At 39.8% G+C, this 20,988-nt stretch overlaps 1 protein-coding gene across 3 annotated transcripts in view; it reads right to left on the reverse strand.

Moving 5' to 3' along the window:
* Positions 1–20,988, reverse strand: part of ITPR2 (inositol 1,4,5-trisphosphate receptor type 2) — a 269,683-nt gene that overhangs the window by 157,988 nt on the left and 90,707 nt on the right. For all 3 annotated transcript variants that reach the window (XM_069806681.1, XM_069806680.1, XM_069806682.1), the window contains 5 exons: positions 8,293–8,486; positions 5,389–5,521; positions 4,405–4,462; positions 2,733–2,898; positions 585–758 (listed from right to left, as the gene is read on the reverse strand). In XM_069806681.1, coding sequence (XP_069662782.1) covers positions 585–758; positions 2,733–2,898; positions 4,405–4,462; positions 5,389–5,521; positions 8,293–8,486 — 725 coding nt within the window. The remainder of the gene's footprint in view (positions 1–584; positions 759–2,732; positions 2,899–4,404; positions 4,463–5,388; positions 5,522–8,292; positions 8,487–20,988) is intronic.

The following is a 20,988-nucleotide window of genomic DNA, read 5'->3' on the forward strand; positions in this document are numbered from 1 at the left end:
AATAAATCAATTACATTTTTAAAAAAAATCAGGTCTTTGTGTTCCAGATTCAAGTTCTAAAGTTTCTCAAATCACAATATATCCCAAGAGTGTGGTATGACAAGCGTCAAAAAAAAAAAAAAAAGTTAGTTCACCTACAAAATCTCAATATTCTTAGGTGAGTCTTATGTTTGGTGGAGAGTGGAATTACTTGTGATGTTTGAAAATATGGGTTTGATTGTGCTCCTCCCCCTAGTTGCAAGAACAGATACTGTCTACTCCTTCTTTCTTCCAGCAAGTCAACACAACTGCCAACATGTAATCCCTAGATTACTTGGCCACAGAGTGATGCCGTACACTGTGGCTTGCTCGCTAGCCAGAAAGGAAGGCAGCTCTGTGACATAAGAACGCAGTTACTGAAAGCAGCAGGAAAGAATACTGAACACATTGATAAAAGAGTTCTTATTTTCTGTTCTGTCTATTCCTACAGCTCAGACAGAATACTGCACATTCTCGCTTTGATTAACCAGACCACAAATTTGCAGTTGTTCATTAAACTACCTATAATTTTGAAACAATTCTAACAGCAAGGGCTTTAAACCCACCTCTATTGGCTCTTCTCCCCCTTTGGTTTGATTGTCGCCCACCTCTCCACTCTCATAATTGCTGCTCTTCTCAACCCACAATTCTGATTTTTCTACAGTCAGACGTAGCTGATCAAGATCAGCCTTGATTTGCTTGTAGTTATCAACATCTTGATTAGACACCAGCAACTGAACCTGGAAATACAGAAAATTGTAAAGCTATTACAGCAGTAGCACCAGCACTTATGCCTAGGTAATTTGCTTGACAGTTTCCATTCTAAGCCCCTCTTTCCAGGTGCTTTATATAACCTTCCTTAAGAAACTGAAACATGGAACACACAGGCTTTTTAGCCCCTATCCATCAAAAACCTTTAACAGAGCCGGAGACTCTAGTTGCCCAAAACAGGATAGTTACAACATTCACAACATTCTCTCGCCTTCTTTAATACACTGCGAAATATTTTCAGCACAAGCACAGATTTACAAGCTCTTGAGTTCTATGCAGAGTTAGCTCTGATGCACTGATTATGATCCTCATGGTATTGAAACAATACAGTTACATGGTATTAAAGCAATACAGTTAGAAATAGCTTATCCCATCAGCACAATACTTCACAAGAAAAAAAAAGGATGGTATGACAACGAATCAGGACATCCAAAGGAAAGTCAGAATGGCCAGCAACTTTAATGATCACCTACATCACCATAATCAAATATTGAAAAATAAGTTAGGCCAGGTTAGAAAAACCCGTTGGAATATAGCTCATAAACTGACTTTCAGGTTCATGTATTTTCCCACCATCTGAGTGGTTGCCTCTTACTAAGACTAATCTCACTTTTTCTTCTTTTGTACTGCTCAAATTATCTGGTTTTTTTTTCACTGTTATTTGTAGTTCTTGATTTAGCATGATCCACACATTTCCCTTCTTTGTAATGCTCTTTGCTCTACCAAGATTATTAATGAAGATAATATTAAAAAAAACTAACAACAACCTTTACAGTAAATCAATAAGCACTATTAAGAAATTACAGTTATGTAAAAGATTAAGGTCACATGGCAGACAAGAACACTGACAGGGACATTCTTTTTTTTTTTAAAAAATCACTACATGCAGGCAAATATTTGTAATATAAAGTTTTCATCATCTTCTCTCTTATCTTGGTAAAACCTTGTTATTTTACAGAATTTATGAATGCTGCTCATCCACAGACATTCATATTCCGTGTTTTCTACAGTCTTTTTTGTTTGTTTGTCAATCAGCCTTTTCCATCCTTTATGAAAACATGTTAAGCTACTCAGTCCTTGCTTACCTGGGAATAACAGCTATTTATGCAACTAAGCAGCATGGCCTAACTTTAACTATCTGGTGGGAGGCCATTATGCTACACTGCAAAAACATTAAACAAAAGCTTTCCAGGTCTTTATCATTAATCTGTTTTTAAACAAGAGAAATCTCTACATCTTACATAACAATGAGACAACATGCTATCAAACTCCTGAAATAAGCATCAGATGGTCTTATCAACATATGTTATATAGGGTTACGTAACAGAGCTGTCTCTGTCATCCAGCCCCATGACATCAGATCTCCCCACCTTAATCCACTGACACATGGAGCCTGCACATGCACCGTTATCAAGCAGAAAGAATAAAAGCTGAAAACAGGCTTGGCTCTATTACTCTTTTCCTGTTATTTGGGCATATCCATATCATGCAGTGGAGCACAATGCAAAGACACCTGAATTAGAACCAGAAACACCACATGAATAACGAGAGCGCTTTATACCCAGCTCAAGTAGTCCAATAAGACAGGAAAGTCTTATTGCTGATGCTGGTACACTGCTTGCAGAACACGCGCTACTAACTCTGTCTCTGAGGGATCACTCCATCATGTCTCACTGAGATGCATGTGTCCCAGCTGTCACCACGGACCTACATTTTCAGTAATGGATGCAATGCTAGAAATAACTATTTCTGGGTGCACAACTATAATGTACACTAGCACATATGGCCAACTCTAACAAAAAAAAAAAGAATCTCTGCTGAATTTGGACCTCTAAGGAAATAACACTCTCATGCTACAAACAGCAATTTAGGTAAGTAAAGCAGCCTTTGGAAAGACTTTCCTCGCAGTCAGTTTCCTGGAATAATGCCGTGCCCATCCATACCTGTTTAAATGCTTGCAGAACTTCTGCTCTCTGGCTGAAGTGCTTAAATAGCAGGTGCAGAGCACCTGAGAGCAAAGGAGGATAGTCATGCATGATGAGGTGAATGAGGACCCGTAAAAAAGTTCTGCCCCCTTCATCATCAAGCTGAACTGCATTCTTCTCCTTTCTGTAACAGAAATGGGGAAACAGGACCAAATAAAATAAAATAAGAAAACACAAAAACTTTTGACATTAATATGCCTGTACACACAATCTTCAATTGACAGAGCTCTTAAAGCCAAATCAAATACACTGCAGGATGGAAACTATAAACATCACTAACATATTTTATAAGGACTTCAATCCTACACTTATATGCTGTTGCAGCAATCTTGTAGCAGAATAGACACTATGAAATGAAAGTATGTATGTATGAACTGTATCAAATATTGTGATTAAAATCCATATTGCAAAAATGTTCATTTATACCCTTGATAAGTTGTGCCATGCTCATCCCCAATCCAAATTAATTGAAGTAAACAGCATTTCATCAGAGATTAATTTGGCCCTTTCCTTTTCACTCCCTCCTTTTTCAGCTGCTATTAAAATTTCATTTAAGAAAAAATAAGCTCAGAAATAGTAAGAATTGCCAAAAGCATCATATTTCTGGAATCATATTCATAATCCAGAATGGCAGAAAGCAGATTTACACTTAACATATCAAAGCAGAAATAATGTTTCCAAGAAGCCATTCAGTCTCTGTTCATTTTAAAGATGCAGATGCCAAGGGCTGTGTGTTGTTTTACATTACGGGAGTTCAGGGGGAGGACTGGAGGCATTGCTTGTGCTGGTAATGATTGCGAACGCATGAGGGACTGAGAGAGGAAAGATCAGAGTGCCCATATTGTGGATCCTTCTCCCTAGCTCCAAGAAAAAATTTAAAGTCTACGGCCTTGTCTAAATGGAATTCATTCTTACCGGTATAATTATACCCTTAAAATTAAACCAATATAGTGATAATGGTAATAACTCTCCAGTGTGGATATTTTTTTTGTTCACAGCATAGCTGAAATCACTTCCAAAACTCTGCAAGCATAGCTTGTGATCTGCAGGCCTCTGGTGGTCCAGAATATCATGGCAAGTGGTCCACAGTTGATTTGAGGAGTCGTATGAGAGAGATTATTGTTGACATAACTTCCTAAATAAGTTCCAACAAAAGGTGCAATGACAACAGGCCATGTGGTCTACAAGAAATACTGAGGGTCAACAGTAACCTACAGATCCAAGAAATTTGGGGCTACAGTCATGAGGTACACCAGAAAAAGGTCTTTCTTTAAAGCACCCATGTGAGGCATTGTAAGATAAATAATTAGTGTGTTTAAGCCCAATACACCTGTACACCATTCCCCAGCTGCCTTTGGGAACACAACAGAAACTTTCTACCAACTCTCTTACAACTAAGACAGTGGTCATTTCCAATCCCATGGTCATCCAAACCAACTGGGCTGTTTGCTTGTTTGAAATTCAGGTCTTTTCTGGCACTTTTCTGTCTATGTATAGGCTAAGTAATAAGAAGCAGCCAAAGGAAGAGAAAGGGGTATGAAAATAAGCACAGAATAAACCGATTGTCCATGGGAAATATCAACGTGAACAAACGGATACATAGAGAGAGGTAAAACTTCAGAGAATATACCTGCCAGCAAACATGGTTTCAGCCTGAGCTGCAATTTCGTCTATGTCAGGAACAATTGCTGGAAAAAAATAAAAATAAAAATTTAAAAAAAAAAGCGCCAGTGATTATTGTTTAATCTGCACAGCATAATCGAACTCTGTTCCTCTTTAAAGTAGATGTTATCAAGTAGAGGTCTAACTATGCATTCCTCAACTAGGCAAAATTCGCTATCTGCAGGAGTAGCAGGGAAGAAACAGGACACGGGGCAGAGTCAAATTGTGTATTACTATTACTGAGGAAGAGCCAAGTTGTAGTGATGAACTAGAGCCCCGTGGTGCTAGGAGCTGGACAAACCACCACCAGTAACCCACAAATGTCAGAGAATATGAAACTTTTACATTTTTTGTTAGATGAACCAAACCCCACAAAGCAGACACATGAACTTTAGAATATTTATCATAAACCAAATCATTTATCACACCGCCATTTTGCTTTAGAATAGCTTTAATATACCTTACTACTAAAGACTTTAGTACTCCTCAGCTGCCCCTCTGTTACACAACACCTCCAATTAAAGCAATTCTTCCCTACTTGCAGGTGATCACACAGACAGCAGTCAGCCTTTTGAGCACTTCTGTGTGCACAGGAACACTCCCGGAAAGCCACTCCATTTTCGCATAGCACGTTCACCTCACTTAAATCTGTCCTCATCCAACCCCAACCATTTTTTCATGATCTACTCTCCATTACATTTGTCATTGTGCAGCGTTTTGGGAAGAGTACAAATGAGAGAATAAATAGTCATAGTGGGAAAAAGGAAACACATTTTTGTTGGAGGAGGACAGGCCAGCAAAAATCTTATTTTTATGGGATTCCTTAAAATTTTCATTTTTCCACAAGCTTTTCAACTTTAAGCAGCATGCATCTTTCCACTGCAGTCAAGTTCTTTGTTTGGAGTAGGCTACGCAGAATTATTTTACATTGCAATACAATAGCGACATTTACCTGAGGCAATCCCTGGTGTGTCAGGTGGGGATGTTGTAGAGCAATCAACGTTTTCATTGTTTTCCCCAAACTCTCTCTTATAGATAGACAGCATGTAGGATATTCTGTAGTCCAGTCTAACACTGAGAATAAACTACAAGAAAAAAAGTTTTAAATAAGACTTTTCTTCTGCTGTTTGGTAACATGGGTTAGGATTTTTCTGTGGTGAAACATACAGGGATACATGATTATTTTAAGTAAATGATTTTAAGTAAATACATCCACTACAAAAAAAGAATCCATTACATTCATCAGTTTTCTGTGATTTCTTTCTTTACTACAACCATCCTGTGACATATTGAACCCTACCTTATCGACTGCTGAATACTAAGCAGCAGACTGGATTTGTCCAGGGGCTCCAGCACACTGCCTTGTCCTCACTGCCTGCGAGCCAGGTCAGTACATTCAAACCCATGTTGAAAGCAATTATTTCATATTTCAGCGGGACTTCTAATGCTCCACGAAGATAAGAAGTGGAGAGGGGTTGAGAGTAAAGACAACAGGCTCAAGGCTTACCCTCTCAGATGCCCGACAGCCAAGGGCAGCAGTGCTGCAGTAACTCCAGGCTCCCACGGAGTGAAGCACAAGCCTGGTGATGTCTTTTGTTAGATTGCTAATGATCAGCTGAGGGTGTGAGGAGCAAATAGCACTTCCTTCATGAGCTCCTAGTAGTCTTGCCAGCATGCAGCAAAAATAAAAGTTTGGCTCTGGAAGCTACCGCTGTAATGGTAGCAGAGATCCCCCTCACTCAACGCTCTGCTTTCTTCTAATTGTTAGTGGCTTTTCTTCCTCAGCTGTGAAATCGGAAACTCATACAGGAAAAATCCTAATTCAAAGCTGAAGTGCTGCTTTTATACTGGAGTAGCAAGGAAAGTGACTAGGCTGGAAACATTAGTACCAATTTAAGGACTGACACATATACATCCAACACTTCAAAACTGACTGCCCATCAACTGAGTTTCAGTGTTTCCCACACTTATGCTCCTTGCCCACAGTAAATGCAAGCATACAATGACACAGGTTTAAGATCGCTTAACATGTTTTACAATCAGTGGGGATGAAAGCACATATATTAAGTTACCAAGACTCAGGCAACAGGTGATGACTTAGCAAATGGTGGCAACCTGTTGCTTTGATCTCCAACTAAAGTCAGACAAGCTTCCCAGACCCAGAATACTGTAATAGGATTTGGCTAGGACTATACCATCTAAAAGCAAATAAAATGCCAGTTTACAAAACAAAAAAGGCAGGTTTATTTTGGTTCCATGATCAAGTTACCCTATAATTGTACAAGCAAGGGTTTTAAAAATAAAAAACTCCCAGGTCCACGCATAGTCAACTAAGTCTATCAGGCCATCTGTTTAATTCTGGCTGATGACAGAATGGAAACTCTTAAGTTGAAAAAGCCTTTACTTAAAGGAATAAGAGGATATATTAAGAATTAAATTATTATAAACTGAAATATTTCTTAGAATAGAATAGTTTTAATCACCACTGTACTAGCTATGCATGATAATACAATAAATCTAAAATATTCTTACTTGCCTTTTAGGGTAATAGCACAGTAATGCAAGGTAACATGATTAAATTAATCCTCCTTCACTGCATATTAAACAAAACTGAATTATTTTGCATTTGTGAACTAAGATCATATATATGCACATGTACTGTGATTCACCCAACATATGACAACTTGCTAATCTGCAGTAATTTGACCGTGTGACTGAACCATAACTAACAAGCCACAGATTAAGTAACAAATCAGGATTAAATGCTCTCCAGCCCTGGGTGCTCTTGCACTGGACATGCTGTGAAAAAGGAAAGGATGAGACAAAAATTGATTCTCTTGCTTGTGAGCAGCCAGGGAATGGACAGGACAAGGTTGGTGTCCTGCAATCATCCTCCTGGGCATCAACCAGTACAGCATGACAGTATGGAGAGAATCTCAGCCAAAAAAACTAATGAAAATGAGAAGCAATACACATGAATGGTATTATTTAGGTGATATAAGTTCAAAACACTCTGTCCTTCACCATAAGCCTTAAACTAAAGGAGCTCTGGAACCAAAGTATGCAGTATGGAGGATACTCTAACAATTGATAGTCTTTCAGATGATGAGTAATTAAGGTAATCTAAATCATTTATAAGCAGTCAGAACAAATGGAATCCTTCAAAAGTGACAATGGTACCAACAGATTTGCAGAATTTATAGAAAACACTGAAACGTTCCTTCAGGGCATAAGTATTGCAGAAATTGGGATTTGATATGCAGAATGAATGTGTGTCACTTCACTTACTAATAGCACAAAGTGAAAATTATATCTCAAGAGACATGCTAGTGTCCTATAGCTTGTCAGTTCAGCTGGGAGAAAATCATAGCAGCCGACAGACTATTCTCAATCTAACAGTGGAAATCTGAAACAGACTTCAAAAGTGCATGGCCTTGCATGACTTCAGTGGGTCTAGGTCCAGTTCTGCCCTTCTTCAAACTACTGTAAAAGAAGAGTCAAATACTGAAGCCAAGCGAGCCACCCCAATGTAAAATGAGTGTTAATGAGACTGGAAACAGACACACTGTCTTCAGAAAACATTAGCGAGGCAGATTAAAGGACAAGTTCTGCCTTTTCACAGTTATAGTGACAGAGTTTCTACAGCATCAAGTTCCTTCAAAAGTGAAGTAAGTGTAACAGAGTGAGGACCACAACTGTACAATTGTTCACGGAGAGGAGCATTCTTCCTCATATCAGTGTTATTCTTATAATAAACAGCCCAGGCAGGGGTAAGAACGTAGGTAACAGAACTTGCCACTACATGAATAAGAACTGTGAAATGACTGCTATGTAATATTCCACCAATCATTATTACCTGCAAAATCTCAATGATTTTCAATTTGGTGTCCATTACGATCACATCTTCACTGTCTGAGGTGGTGGCTTGCTTGCTTGGGTGAATGCTTGGCTGTATATCAGGGGCACTGATGGGAAATATAGATCCTCTGCTCAGCACCATTTGGGTCATCATCTCTCCTACACCATGGATGGTCCTCATAACATTGTTTCCTATGCATTAAACAAAAACATGTATGTATTTGCCATGAGCAAAGCTTGCTTGCAAAGCTATATATCACACATACGCCCATGTCATCAAACCCCTTTACAGTCTTAACAGGCATATTGAAAAACAAGTCCTCAATTCCTGATCAAAACTCAGGAGAAGGAATTCATTCAAATTACCCAATGGTTTAGAGACACATTTTCTACACTGATTTTCCAAGAGATCATTTCTTACAGGTCAACAGATGGAAAAGATGCCAAAATATTTCCACAGCTCTGTTAACATGTTCAAGGATTCATAAAAAGTAGAGCAAAAGAAATCTTAGTGGTTCACCTAATCCATTCCCTTGTCTGAAGGCATATTATCTACATCTAAGACCATTTCTGAAAGAGGTTTGTTTAACCTGTTTTTAAGAATATTTAAGCGCTGCATATCCCACATTATACAGCATCCCTAGGCAAGCGATTCCAGTACTTGACTATGTTTATTGTTAGAAAACTTTTATTGATATTTCATTTATATCATCTATTGCTGCAATTTATGACCTTGCTTTGTAGACACACGAGAGGAGTTCATTTTTCATGCCTACTCCCACTGATGTCTTTGCCGTGGTGACTAGACATAATACATGGGCTTGACAGTAAGGTTGATTTTGGCACTGCAGAGGCTGGAAGGAGACTATCCCAGTATCTTATATGTCACACAAAGAGAGAGGAAAGATTTGAGGCTGTGCAAGTCTGATCAACCTCTGTGTGTGGTCCAAATGACAGGCTGCAAACCAAAGCGAACTAACACAAGTAGCCAACCATCCCCCACAAAAAAGTCCCAGGACAATGTCAGGCCCTGAAGGCTGTCCTGAAGGTCAAACTAGTATCTGTAATCACAGTGCCCTTCATAAGTTATACCTGGGGGAAAAAATTATTTTACACTCATGTGGCATAAAACTTTATCCAGTCTAGTTGCAATGCTACCTATCACTGATGCTGGTTCAGCAAAATCTACCAAGAAATACCATCTGTTCCCATAGATTATACTGGTCTGTCTTTATAGTGAATTTTGATATGAAAAGCATCTCAGTGAATCAATAACTATCTTCTTCCAAAGGTGGGGAGAAGAAAGAATGAGAGTATTATGCTACCTACCTACATGAATTAGTTTCCTTTCTTGCAAAGCAAAGATCTGAATGAATGGAGGAAAGGAAAGGAATGATAGCATCTCTTCACAGAAGGAGTGCCAAGACCTAGACTACACCAAAGGCAAACAAAAGAACGGAGGAAACGTAGCTTTGCTGAGGTAAGCCTGAATAGTTCTTGTCTGTCTTTTAGTACACTTTAATCATCATGCAACTGACAAGTTTTACTCACACTGAAGAGACCCTCTTCCCAGATAATCTGCTGTAAAAAGCCAAAGCTATATTTTATTTTGTTAGCAATATCCTCCTCTCATGCCCTTCTTTCTTCAATCCATAGAGCTCAAGTACTGCATGCAGGGAAAGAGGATGCCTTCAGCCCTGACTTTAAAAGGAAAACACACAAAGAATTTGCTTTTTCAAAGTGAATGAGGCAGATTAGTGTCACATTTGAGGTCCCATTCGGCATCCAGTCTGGTGTGCAATCACTCTGAATTGGTCTTTTGAAAATAATACTTCAAGTCCCTACAAAGGAGGGAAAAAACCGTATTTCTGACTTTGCATAATGTTAGGAAAAAAAAGCTAGAAGTCAAACTAAGGGCTAGATTCTCACATTAGGCAGGCACAGAAAGTTCTCCTAACTGCTTACACCAGCATAAAGCAAATAAAACCATTCCAAATACCCTTCTTGCTGCAAAATGAAAATGGTGCATTTTCCTTTCAAAACAAATAAAACAGCTGGGGAATAACATAGTATGGATCAATCTCTCTCTCCCCCTCCCCACCCCCTTTCTCCCAGTGTGCTATACATTTATTTGCATTGACCATCATTCAGTACACTTGTGTAAAGCTAAGTTACTAAGTAGAGGACCTTCAACCCTTAAAGTAACTTCAGTTAAACTGACTTTTTGCATCTTCTTCATCTTCAAACTGTGAAATAGATGACCTCCTTTATATCATCCTGTCCTTAATGCTGACTGATAAGCCTACAAGAAGACTTAAAGGTTATGCAGCTGCTTCATGGCCTGCAATACCACTGCACTACATCTCAGTTGAGATGTCATCATTCTCTCTCTCACAACATGTTTTCAAAATCCCTTTCACTCAGTTGTACAGAGGTGAATATAAACAGAGGCACTGCTGTTTGGAAACCTCAGGAATTCTTTATAAAACAACTTGAGTCAATGGAGTTACCAGCTGATAATTAAACCACTTAAGTGTAAGACAAGTGCAGAAGATATTCTTCTGGAAAACAAGATACACAACTGCAGTTTGTCCCAAATGAGGCAGAAGAATTCCACTTTATCTTGAAAAGTTCCTGCCCACCCTTCACGACTGCAGTCCACTCAGTGTAAAGTTAACAAAAAAGGTAGTGTCTTTTGGCCAAGGAGTCAGACAACATCTTGGGTGGACCTCATATTCCTGGAGAAGGAAAGCTGGGATTTTGTCTAGAGCATATCTCCTGCCTATTTCTCAGCTATCACTGGGGTGCTGCACAGGCACCGCAGGGGATGGGATCCAACTCCCTCCATGACCAACGAATTAGTCACTCTCTCTGCATTTCAGGACCACCTCTGCAAATGAGGAGACTACTTTCTCCATCTCTAAAAAGGACAGTGAGAGGCCTGATATAACGAAGACTGGGAGGCACTCAGCTAATGTGATGATGGAGCCTATAAAAGCATCTAGGAAATAAAAAGAAACGAGATGACTGCTGTCCTTTCCCCTTAGCCGTGAAACATCAGTGGTAAAAGATGGTAGAAACCAGTGAGCAGTAGCTGTGAAGCTGCTTCCAAACAGCATCAATATCAAGGATAAACCCTCTGTCCACAACATTCCTTTACTATTGACCTTCATGCAACTGATCAAAACAGCTAAGGATCTAAACAGCAAAGAAGGATTAAGGTGGTACTTATTATCACTGCCATTTCAAATTCTATTGCATTAATGCATAGGAAAGGATTTTAGTGAGAGAAAAGTCTACTTAATCCAGTTTGGTATTTACAGCTGAAATGAGTAGTGACTCAATACTGCATTATTCCTGTCAATAACAGCAGCGAGACAAGGTGTCATGGGTAAACCCATCTTGAAAACTTTTTAACTAACTGCCTGACACTGATTATTTTCAATTAACTCAGAGCAGGCTTGGGGACAACGTTCCCAGAGTGAAAATAATACAGCAACTGGAGCAATTCAGCATTCTTTTCAGGGAAGATATTTCAACAACTATATTCTGTAGGGTGCTGATGAAATATAACTATGTCTTAGGAGTAGACAGCAGTCAACCAGCACGTTCATGTATGGCAATGAAGCAGCTGACTGTCTCTCAACACTGGGAGGAACTGCTCTGTTCTTCTAAAGAAGCCATGAGGATCGTTAATATACATGAAGAGTGGGCAGTAGCTTCTCTTCCAAAAGATTCCACAATAATCAGCACTCATGGTACTCAGTGTTATCCGTCCAGCCTTGGAAGTCCAGACCATGTTAAGCATGGATTTAAATCTGTCACTCACAAATATCAGGGGCCAGCAGCAGTATTGCTAGTGAGTTGTTTCTTCTTGCTATGCTTTTGTGTTCTCTTGGCTTTAATATAGTTATCTCAGCAGGGAAGGGTATGAGTCTCTGAGGTAAAGCATGCAGAAAGGTTATTGCAGCTTAAAAAGTGACTAACTGCATGTCAGCTAAGCCTGCAACAATGCAAGACAAAATACACTGGCTCAATAAAAGAGATTTAAGTTCTTAGTACATATGCACACAATGACTAAAATAACGGAGCTCTGATCTTAGTTACAGCTCCAAAGTGCTTCCTGAATACCAATGCCCAAGGAAAAATTAACTTAGTGCCTCAGCTAGTTGACTGAGCTAAATCAGGAGAGATAGGAAGTAGATGTGCACCCTGATTACTTTTGTGTGCACTTTGCTAGAGAAAAATGAAGAGAAGCCTGAGCTGTGCCTTCATATGGTATTGCTACCCTTAACCTGCTGACCTCCATCATTTGTTGTCTTCTTTGAGGTCAAGGTATTAACATTTATATATGGCTGAGAAGTGTGGCAGGGAGACAATGGTCATGGCAATATTGTAAGGTGCTAGTGTGTGCAACCAAACACTTCTCTCACCAACAAACCACTTCAAGAGCGCTCAGAGCTGTGACTGACCAACAGAGAAAAAGAACACAAGGTGATCTCCATTAATCTTCTTCCATTTTTCCAATTTTCCCTTCCTCTCCCCAATTCTTCCTCTTTGCTCCTCCCTCTGCCAAGACAAGTCAGATGCCAAGAACCTTCCATAACAAGTGGACCCATTAGAAATGCCTCCTGTTGAATGTACGGTCTCACGAGGTTAGCCAATGGAAGAGTGAAATCACTGTACACACAAGTGGTAATTTAAAGGAGCTGCAGATTGACAGGCACTGAAAGAAGAGGAAAGAAGAGAATGCTTGTCATGTTTTGAAAAGACAACTGTGCATCTCCTTTTCATTACTTTTTATTACAACGATCACAACTTCCTAACGAATATCAGTTTCTATCACAAAACTGTAGCACATAATCTCATACAATTTGGCACGATTGACAACACAGCAGCCTCTCTGAGAAGAAAGACTTTTCAGAGGAGTCAATTATGGGAAAAAAATAACAACCACCCAAGTAATCGAAACAGTGGATAATTGACACTTCATTTTCTACATAAGCATATTTTCTTGATAAGTCATTTACTGGTTGCAAAAATCCTAAAAGCAGAATATAAAAGTAAACAACAATCTGCTATGTAATACAGTATAGATGGTAAGTGACAAAATACCATATCCAGAAAGAAAAACAACTCTCAAAGGCAGCTGGCAATTCACGCCTTTTCTTCAAATTATTCCTAACCAATTGTTATGCAGCATCCTCAGTTTGCTTTCCACTACCCACAGCATTTTAGGTATTTCACAAACAGTGCAGAGAACTGTGCAGTAGCTGAATGTGAATGCACAATGGACAGCCTCAAAGGCTGGCAGATACCCTCACAGCGAGTAGTCTTCTATTCCATAGATATCCCCCAAGACACTAGGGAAGAACTGACTTGCAGCCCTATTTATTTAAATATTAACTATAAGCACCTGCTCTGGTCCCTAGTTGCCACAGAGGGACAGAGTCTGCTCTCACTAACATTATCGTTCAGTCTTCCTCAACACAGATATAAGAAAGATTTCTAGGACCCAATTTTCAAAACTGCTCAGCCATTTTTAGCTCGAACAGTTTTCCACAGTGCTCATCTCCCTACTCAGAAATGTGAAAAGTGCCTGTATTTTCAAAAAACATTTTAACACCTAGCAGCTCTCATTAGGGACTGGAGAAGCTGGATGCTCAATGTTTCTGGAAACTAAGTACCTAAATAGGAGCTGACATATGATGGGTTCTTCAAGAAATCTGGTACTTAATGACCAGAAGAGACAAATGCACATGCATCCACTGCTCCAACAACTTTCATCAACCTGTCCATAAAAGGCCAATACATTCTTCAATCTTGTTTATATTGGGGGGGGGGGGGGGGAGACCACACAGACACAAATCAAAGGTTTTGCAACAATGTGGCATTTCTTGCATTGTCTCTGTAATTAAGTTATAGAGACAACTCTCTGATGTCATCAAACCTGAGCATGCTTTTGACTAGGACACCTGACACCTCAACTTCTTCCAAACACCTCCTAGAAAACATGTCCCTTCCAATGTAGCAGGGCACAAGCCAGACAGCATGTGCTACCAACATACTTAGCCCTTCCTTGCCATGCCAACTTCTTTCACCACAGCCCTTCAGGCCTCTTTTCCCATCCACAACCCAACGAAGTCCCAAAGCCTTCTCAGTCCTCCTCAGCCACTCTCATTTTTCCCATGAAATTAACTTTTACCAACCATAGCCCTGGTGAAGCAAAACTGAATTTTGCCAGTGAGCTGGGGAAGCTTTAGGCTGGTCTCCAAGCTCGCTGCTACATTAGGAGATATCTGGCATGTTGCTGAAAGTCCAAAACTTTTCCCATTATCAAAGTCAGTTTTCAGCAAAGCTGACCTTTTCTCAACCCTTGCCTCAGTGTAGCTGCATTCAGCCAGGTTTTAAGACAGTACTTATAACAGCAAGTCACCTTCCTGATGACTGCTGAAACAGGAGCCTTGACTCCAAATGGCCTTGACTTTGTGGATGTCAGTGAGACCTATACTATTGCTCCACCATAAGCTTCTTAAAGTTTCAGTGTCATCTTAAAGCGTGCAACACTGCCAGTCCTTGGGGATCCTCTGGCAGGGAACTGTATGCGCAGCAATGTCTAGTTACCAGGGGCTAAACTAAAAACCCAGTGGCAGCTTTAGCTCTACATTTCTTTGCCTTTGTTGATTTGGCTACATTGCTTCATGCAATTTAATTTTTCTGCGTGAAAAGTTATGGCCATTTTTAAGACATATAATAACAACACTTCAGTACCTAAAGGAACACATTTTATTTCAAACCCTCTAGAGCTATATATTCTTTGCCTGAAGCATTAAGCCTTACAGCTCTGTTTGTGAAAGAGGTATTAATTTTTACAGGTTTTCTACAGAATTTGCTCATAAAGACTGCAGAACCCACCATAAACAGGCCAAGAATCACACTTTATTTCTTCATTAAACCATTTTTCATCGCTCAATAACTATCTGACCTCAGGTAAGCCTCACAGAAAACCTAATGCATGACATTAAGGGCAGTAGGTGAGGTCACTTCTACATTTTATACAGCCCTCAGAACTAACGAGGCAAAGCAAACCAAAAAACCCACAATATGCAATGCACATACATTTGCTACCCACCCCTAAGTGAATCTGGCCACCTCAGCCTCCATTTACCTACAGTATATCCACAAGCCCTCCCTTTTTGCATACAAACTCGCCACTGCCCAGCTATGGTGAAATTCCACCATGCATGAACTTCACCTTCTCCTGACATTCTGCACGTTCTGTTGATGTTGCCTATCCCCAAAACCACAAAGCAGTATCAAAAATACAGCTTTCATGCCATGGACATTAGACGAAGGAAAGAATACATAAATCAGCCTGCTGGCCTTGAAGGTAAAAAGCATGATGGGAATCAACCCTTCTAGCCGAGTTACATCTATGAAACGGATATCGATTCCTAGAAGAGCAACGGTCTCTGGAATCACATTAATGCACAGGTCTCATGATGAGGGAAAGAATAAGGAGGAAAGAGAAATGGTCCATGCCAAAGAATTAAACTCTCAGACTGACCTCCCCTTTGGTCTGACAATATTCTGCACTGAACAGCAGTTGCTTCACTATAGACATCTGTGACTAACACAGCTAACTTTCCTAAGGGTTAAATCTTTTTTTTCTTGTAACCTTTTTTTTTTTTTTAAACTGCTGGCATAAATTATTGCTCCAGTCTGCCAGGCAGCCACTGCCTCATTAGCTCTGCTAATCAAAGTATGCCTCAAGAAGATATTTCAAATTGTTAACTAGACAAAAAAGCAGCTAACAGACAGGATGCAAGGCTGAGAAACAATATAGTTGTTTCTAATAGTCCTGGATGAAATCTGGTCCTTCTTGGTCATGGAGGACCCATGGGCACAACAGAAATGGCAGGTCCAACCTTGTTCTCAACCCTGTTCTAGTAGTCGTCTCACTGGTGCTTCTAAGCAGTATGCATCTCTACTTGCAGCCAAGAGGGCTGGAAAAAAAACCCCAAACCTATCTTCTTGTTCAGCTGAAGCTGAGTGACTAACAGACTACCAGGATGCATCAAAGGGACAGAAGACTGGACAAGAGTCCCCTGACACACTGATATACAAGCACTCCTTTGCAGAGAGATGGTAGCTCACCAGTGCTGAAGTCTCCAGGAGAGTGAGGGCTTCCCCATTCTGACTCCTGCCAGGGTTGAATCCTTTGGGGTACCTCACAACAAAGCAGCAAAGCTTGCGGCGTGACGCAGGGGTCAGACTTTTCATGATACATTTCAAAGAAATGTTCCACAATCTCAGGATGCCTATGGGCAGATCTTTAGTCCCTTCAGTCTACAGGAGGGATATGCTACCAAGCTAAGGACCTAGACATAACGTGAAGGAGCTGGCGTATTTGGCTACTAGTTTCAATAGGTAAAGGGAGGCATCTGTTGAGCCAGTCATGAGCAACACATTTCATGTGAGAATCACGGAGGCAGGAGCAATTGGAGCTTATTATAGATAGTTTTTAAAGCCTGTTTTTCAAAAAAACTGAACATAGCCTTCCTTTGTGGAAGCGAAAGGAACTGAAAGACTCTAACTGATGTCAGTGGATACTGGCTCAGGAAAATTGTAGCCATTTATGTAGAGCTCCTGAGGGAAAGACATACTCTGCAGATAACCCAGGTTTGTACCACTGAGGGCTTTTTCGAATTGATGTGAATCGCATCCCAAGACATACGCAGCTTAAATTCAAGGATGTATTTCCTTGCATGTCATTATTCTCATTCCCAAACAACGTTAACTAAATAGCACTGAGCTGCATGGCAAATGTGTAGCTTGCCTGTTAATACTACCATGTCATTTCATCTTTCAGACCTGACATATGCTGTAGCTGTATGGTTTGACTAAAATCAGCTATTTGAAAGATCAAATCGCACCTAGAGAAAGATGTGCATTTTAATTCACAGAGAATAAATAACCAGTATTGGACAAGGCAGATTGGCTCCTGACTCTGGAATAATACAGCAGGGTGCACTTATTAGGAAAGCAATGACTTTACCTTTTAATTAAAACTGCAAGAGATTATAATGTTCTTGAAAGGTGCCAGAATGACAGCACTACTAAATGAAGTCCTCACTTTATCCTTAAGAAAAAAATGCTTCTTTAGGATACAAGTAGTATATTTTGCAAACCCTGTATTTTTTAGAATCTAAAGGGGAAAAAAAGAAACAGAAAAAAAGCTTCAAATAACCTCAAAAAATGATTCAAAGTTAAGACACTCTGACTGAAAAAAAAAAAAAAAAAAAAGCTGGCTGCAACATTTTCAAGTTAATTCATTTTTAGGATGCAATCTAGGTAAGAAGCATTTCCAGAAATATACATCTTTTCTTTTTCCAGTATCCTATCTCACAAATGTTTCTAGCCAACTTTCCCCAATGTGTCTTTGTCAAACAAGGTCACACCTCAAAACTACATGCACACTAATTTAATTCTGGTTAAAGTAACTGACAGTGGCATTAAAACCAAGCTCTTTAAAGGAAGTAAGGCATAACATTTACAATAACTTAAGGATCTTTTCAGAATCTTTGCAGAACCAAGATAGAGAAACTCACACACAACGTCAAGGACTACCTCAGCCATCAAGGTGACTCAAAATTTAAGAAAAGGATGGAAGAAGACATCTTGAGGTAAAAGGTTAATTAAGTCTTCATGCAACTTCCACTAAGCCTAAAAATACATCCCATTTTGCAGATTTCCTTCAACAGTTCAACACTTGTCATATGTACTTCCTTACTTAGCAAGTTGTTCTACTGAAATAAGTGGGTCTTTTTAAGAAATAAATATTAAACAGGGAAGAAGACTCCAGATTTCTGGTTGTAAATTTGGTTGTTTCAATTTTGAGGTGCACAACTCCAGGCAGGTTTCCCACAGCCAAGACCCACCTCATTCTTCCACCCGTCATGAATATATTTCTACCCATTCCCAAAATCCTGACTACAGTCTTCATGATGTGGAACAGTGGCCAAACCAGTAAAGAGCCAAACTCACCAGTTCCCTAAAACTTCACATTACAGGAATCAGATGCTGGAAGCTTTTGTTGCTACTGACCTGGAACAAATCAATGTCAATAATGGAAACCCTATCTGTCCCCAAATTTATTCAGCACTGAGTTTCCCATAGAAATCAATACTTTTTAACAAAACTAAAATGCAAGACCTATCATGTTAAATAAACAGATCCTACCCAAAATTTTTAACTTCTATAGGGTTGCCACCTTGGATCTACTACAGCTGCAGAATAGGAATTACATGACTTTTCCATTTGGTCAAACCTCTTCGAGTCACTTGTCCTAGAACCTGAAAATCAGCTGCATTTCTGAATAGGCATAATTACTGACAAAATACTGCTGCTAAATATCCATTTAATATTAATCTATGTAAATTTACAATAAGATAGCAATGAAAATTAAAATATACAGAGCTCAAGCAGGTATTCAGTAGCACTTTCCTACCTTACAGTTACAGGATCAGGCCCCTAGTGTTTGACAAAATTTAAACACATTTGTTTATGCCATTAAACCATCAGTCCCAGGCATCATGGCTGGATTTCAGTGTTTGTCAAAACTGGGTTTTAGAGCTACACTTCAAAGCTCTAAGCTCAAAGTATGAAATACATGTTCTTACTGAATTAAAGCTAATGCCTAGACATTTGTGATCACTGACTGGATGGATTAAAAAAAAAAAAAAAAAAAAGACAAGACCCACAACTTTCATAATCTCCAAAACTAATAAATTACTTCCACACATTCACAGTACATACACAAAATCGCAACAGACACAATCTTACCTTTTGTTGTGTTTTTTTTTTAAAGAACATCAATGGAATTAGTTTTGTAACTCAGGGAAGCTAACTTTCCTTAAGAAAGAAGCTGTGTAAACCTGCACATCCCTGGAGCGATAATGTGTTGGAGAGATACCTATGCTGCATTCAAAGGTACAATATGAATGTTTTAAGTACTGGACCTGCCAAAGAGGATGCTGTGTAGCAAGACCCTTGCCGCAGTCTGGAGATCTGGGAAAGCAGAATCTGACCTCCTCTAACGGCAGGAAGAAGTCACCCTCACCCCTAGGTGACTGGAAGGAGGGCTTCCACCATCCTGAACGAGTGCAGGCAACAATCCGTCTGTCTGTATCTTATGGAAGTTATGAATAAGTAAACACTTCCTGAAAAAATCAACAGACCATCCTGATTTTAGAAAATGCCAACACATTTTCAAAAACTACAAAAAAACAGGCTGAGTTACTTTCTATTGTAATCCTTTTTACTTAATAGCCTAAGAGACCAGTATTGTAAGTTAAAAGTTACAACAAAAAGCCAAGACAGGTAACTGATAAAACAACTAATATATTCTCAACAACTCAGTTTTATAACAGAGAGAGAGGATATCTGTGTAAAAGGGGAGGGGGAACCTTTGATGTACAATCTTATAAGTACTCTAAAATCAAAAAACAGTGTATACCTATAGCTTTGCCTGGTGAACAATCCTTACTGTCAAGAGTGAGGGGGGATCTAGATGAAATTCCTGAGATCGATTTCTCTGTTGGCCTGTTCATTCCTCAGGATCCCTAGTGGATCCTGGACAAGGTGGATCCAGATTCCACGGGACCTAGGTAACATCAGGACTTCTGGGGTCAAACTTGTTTGGGTAGAAGTGACTGCACAAGATTCTAAGCACTGTAGAATCAGACCCCTGGTCTTTCCCATTCTCCCAGAAGATAAAAAAGTACAAGAACATCATTAAGACACATGATCATCTCATACACAGGCCTGTTCCAGCAACTCTGATACAGCAAGGTCTCCCTGTCAAACACAGACTCCAGACCAGTCTCCAGTCAGGACTCACTTATCCTTAGCATCATCTACAGTCCAACACATGCAGAGGCACAGAAGTTCCAACCCACCACCACCACTCAGACAGAAAACATAAGCACTTTCTGTAACTTACTGTGGGCTCAAGCACAAGTTCACGAATCTGAAAAGACTGGACACAGAAGCAGCCAACTACACTACAAGCCAGCAAATCCCCTGAGCTCTGCTCCTTCTAGCTCTGTGTAGACACATCGCACCTCAGCTACGGCTAAGTGATACCGAGCGAGGCAGAGAGCACACAAACAGATCAAGGGCTCTGTGTGTTTAGGGCCTTGTTCACACCTTCTCGTTACCTTGCAGCAAAGATGCAATCAGGATGTGGGTGCAAGACAACCACAGGGCTGGTTTTAAAGGACTGCTACCTGAAAAAAGTTTTTTTTAAAAAAAACAACAAACAGGAGGGAAAGGAAAAAGAGTGGAGCCAAATACTCAGTTCACACAAACTCTCACAGCCCCAGGAGCTAGAGCAACTTACGCCAGCCAAACTCCTGTCCCTATGGTCTAATTCATTCCTCAGCAGCAGGCTTCCACATGAAACAAAGATAGGCAGAAGTTACAGTCAAAATTTCAGCCACAGCATTTGTCTCCAGAATGTCAGCAACTACAGTACCTGCTGCTTCCTCCTTGAGCACCCTCTCTAATCTTAATCTGCAACTAAACTTAATGCTGATCGGGTTTTGTGTGGGTTTTCTTAATGAAAAATACTCCCCCGTTCTGAATGAGTAATATGCTTTTCAGACATGAAGTATGTTCTTTGGGCATGAAG

Source organism: Haliaeetus albicilla, chromosome 19 (genome assembly GCF_947461875.1).
Source record: "Haliaeetus albicilla chromosome 19, bHalAlb1.1, whole genome shotgun sequence".
Classification (NCBI taxonomy): Eukaryota; Metazoa; Chordata; class Aves; order Accipitriformes; family Accipitridae; genus Haliaeetus; species Haliaeetus albicilla.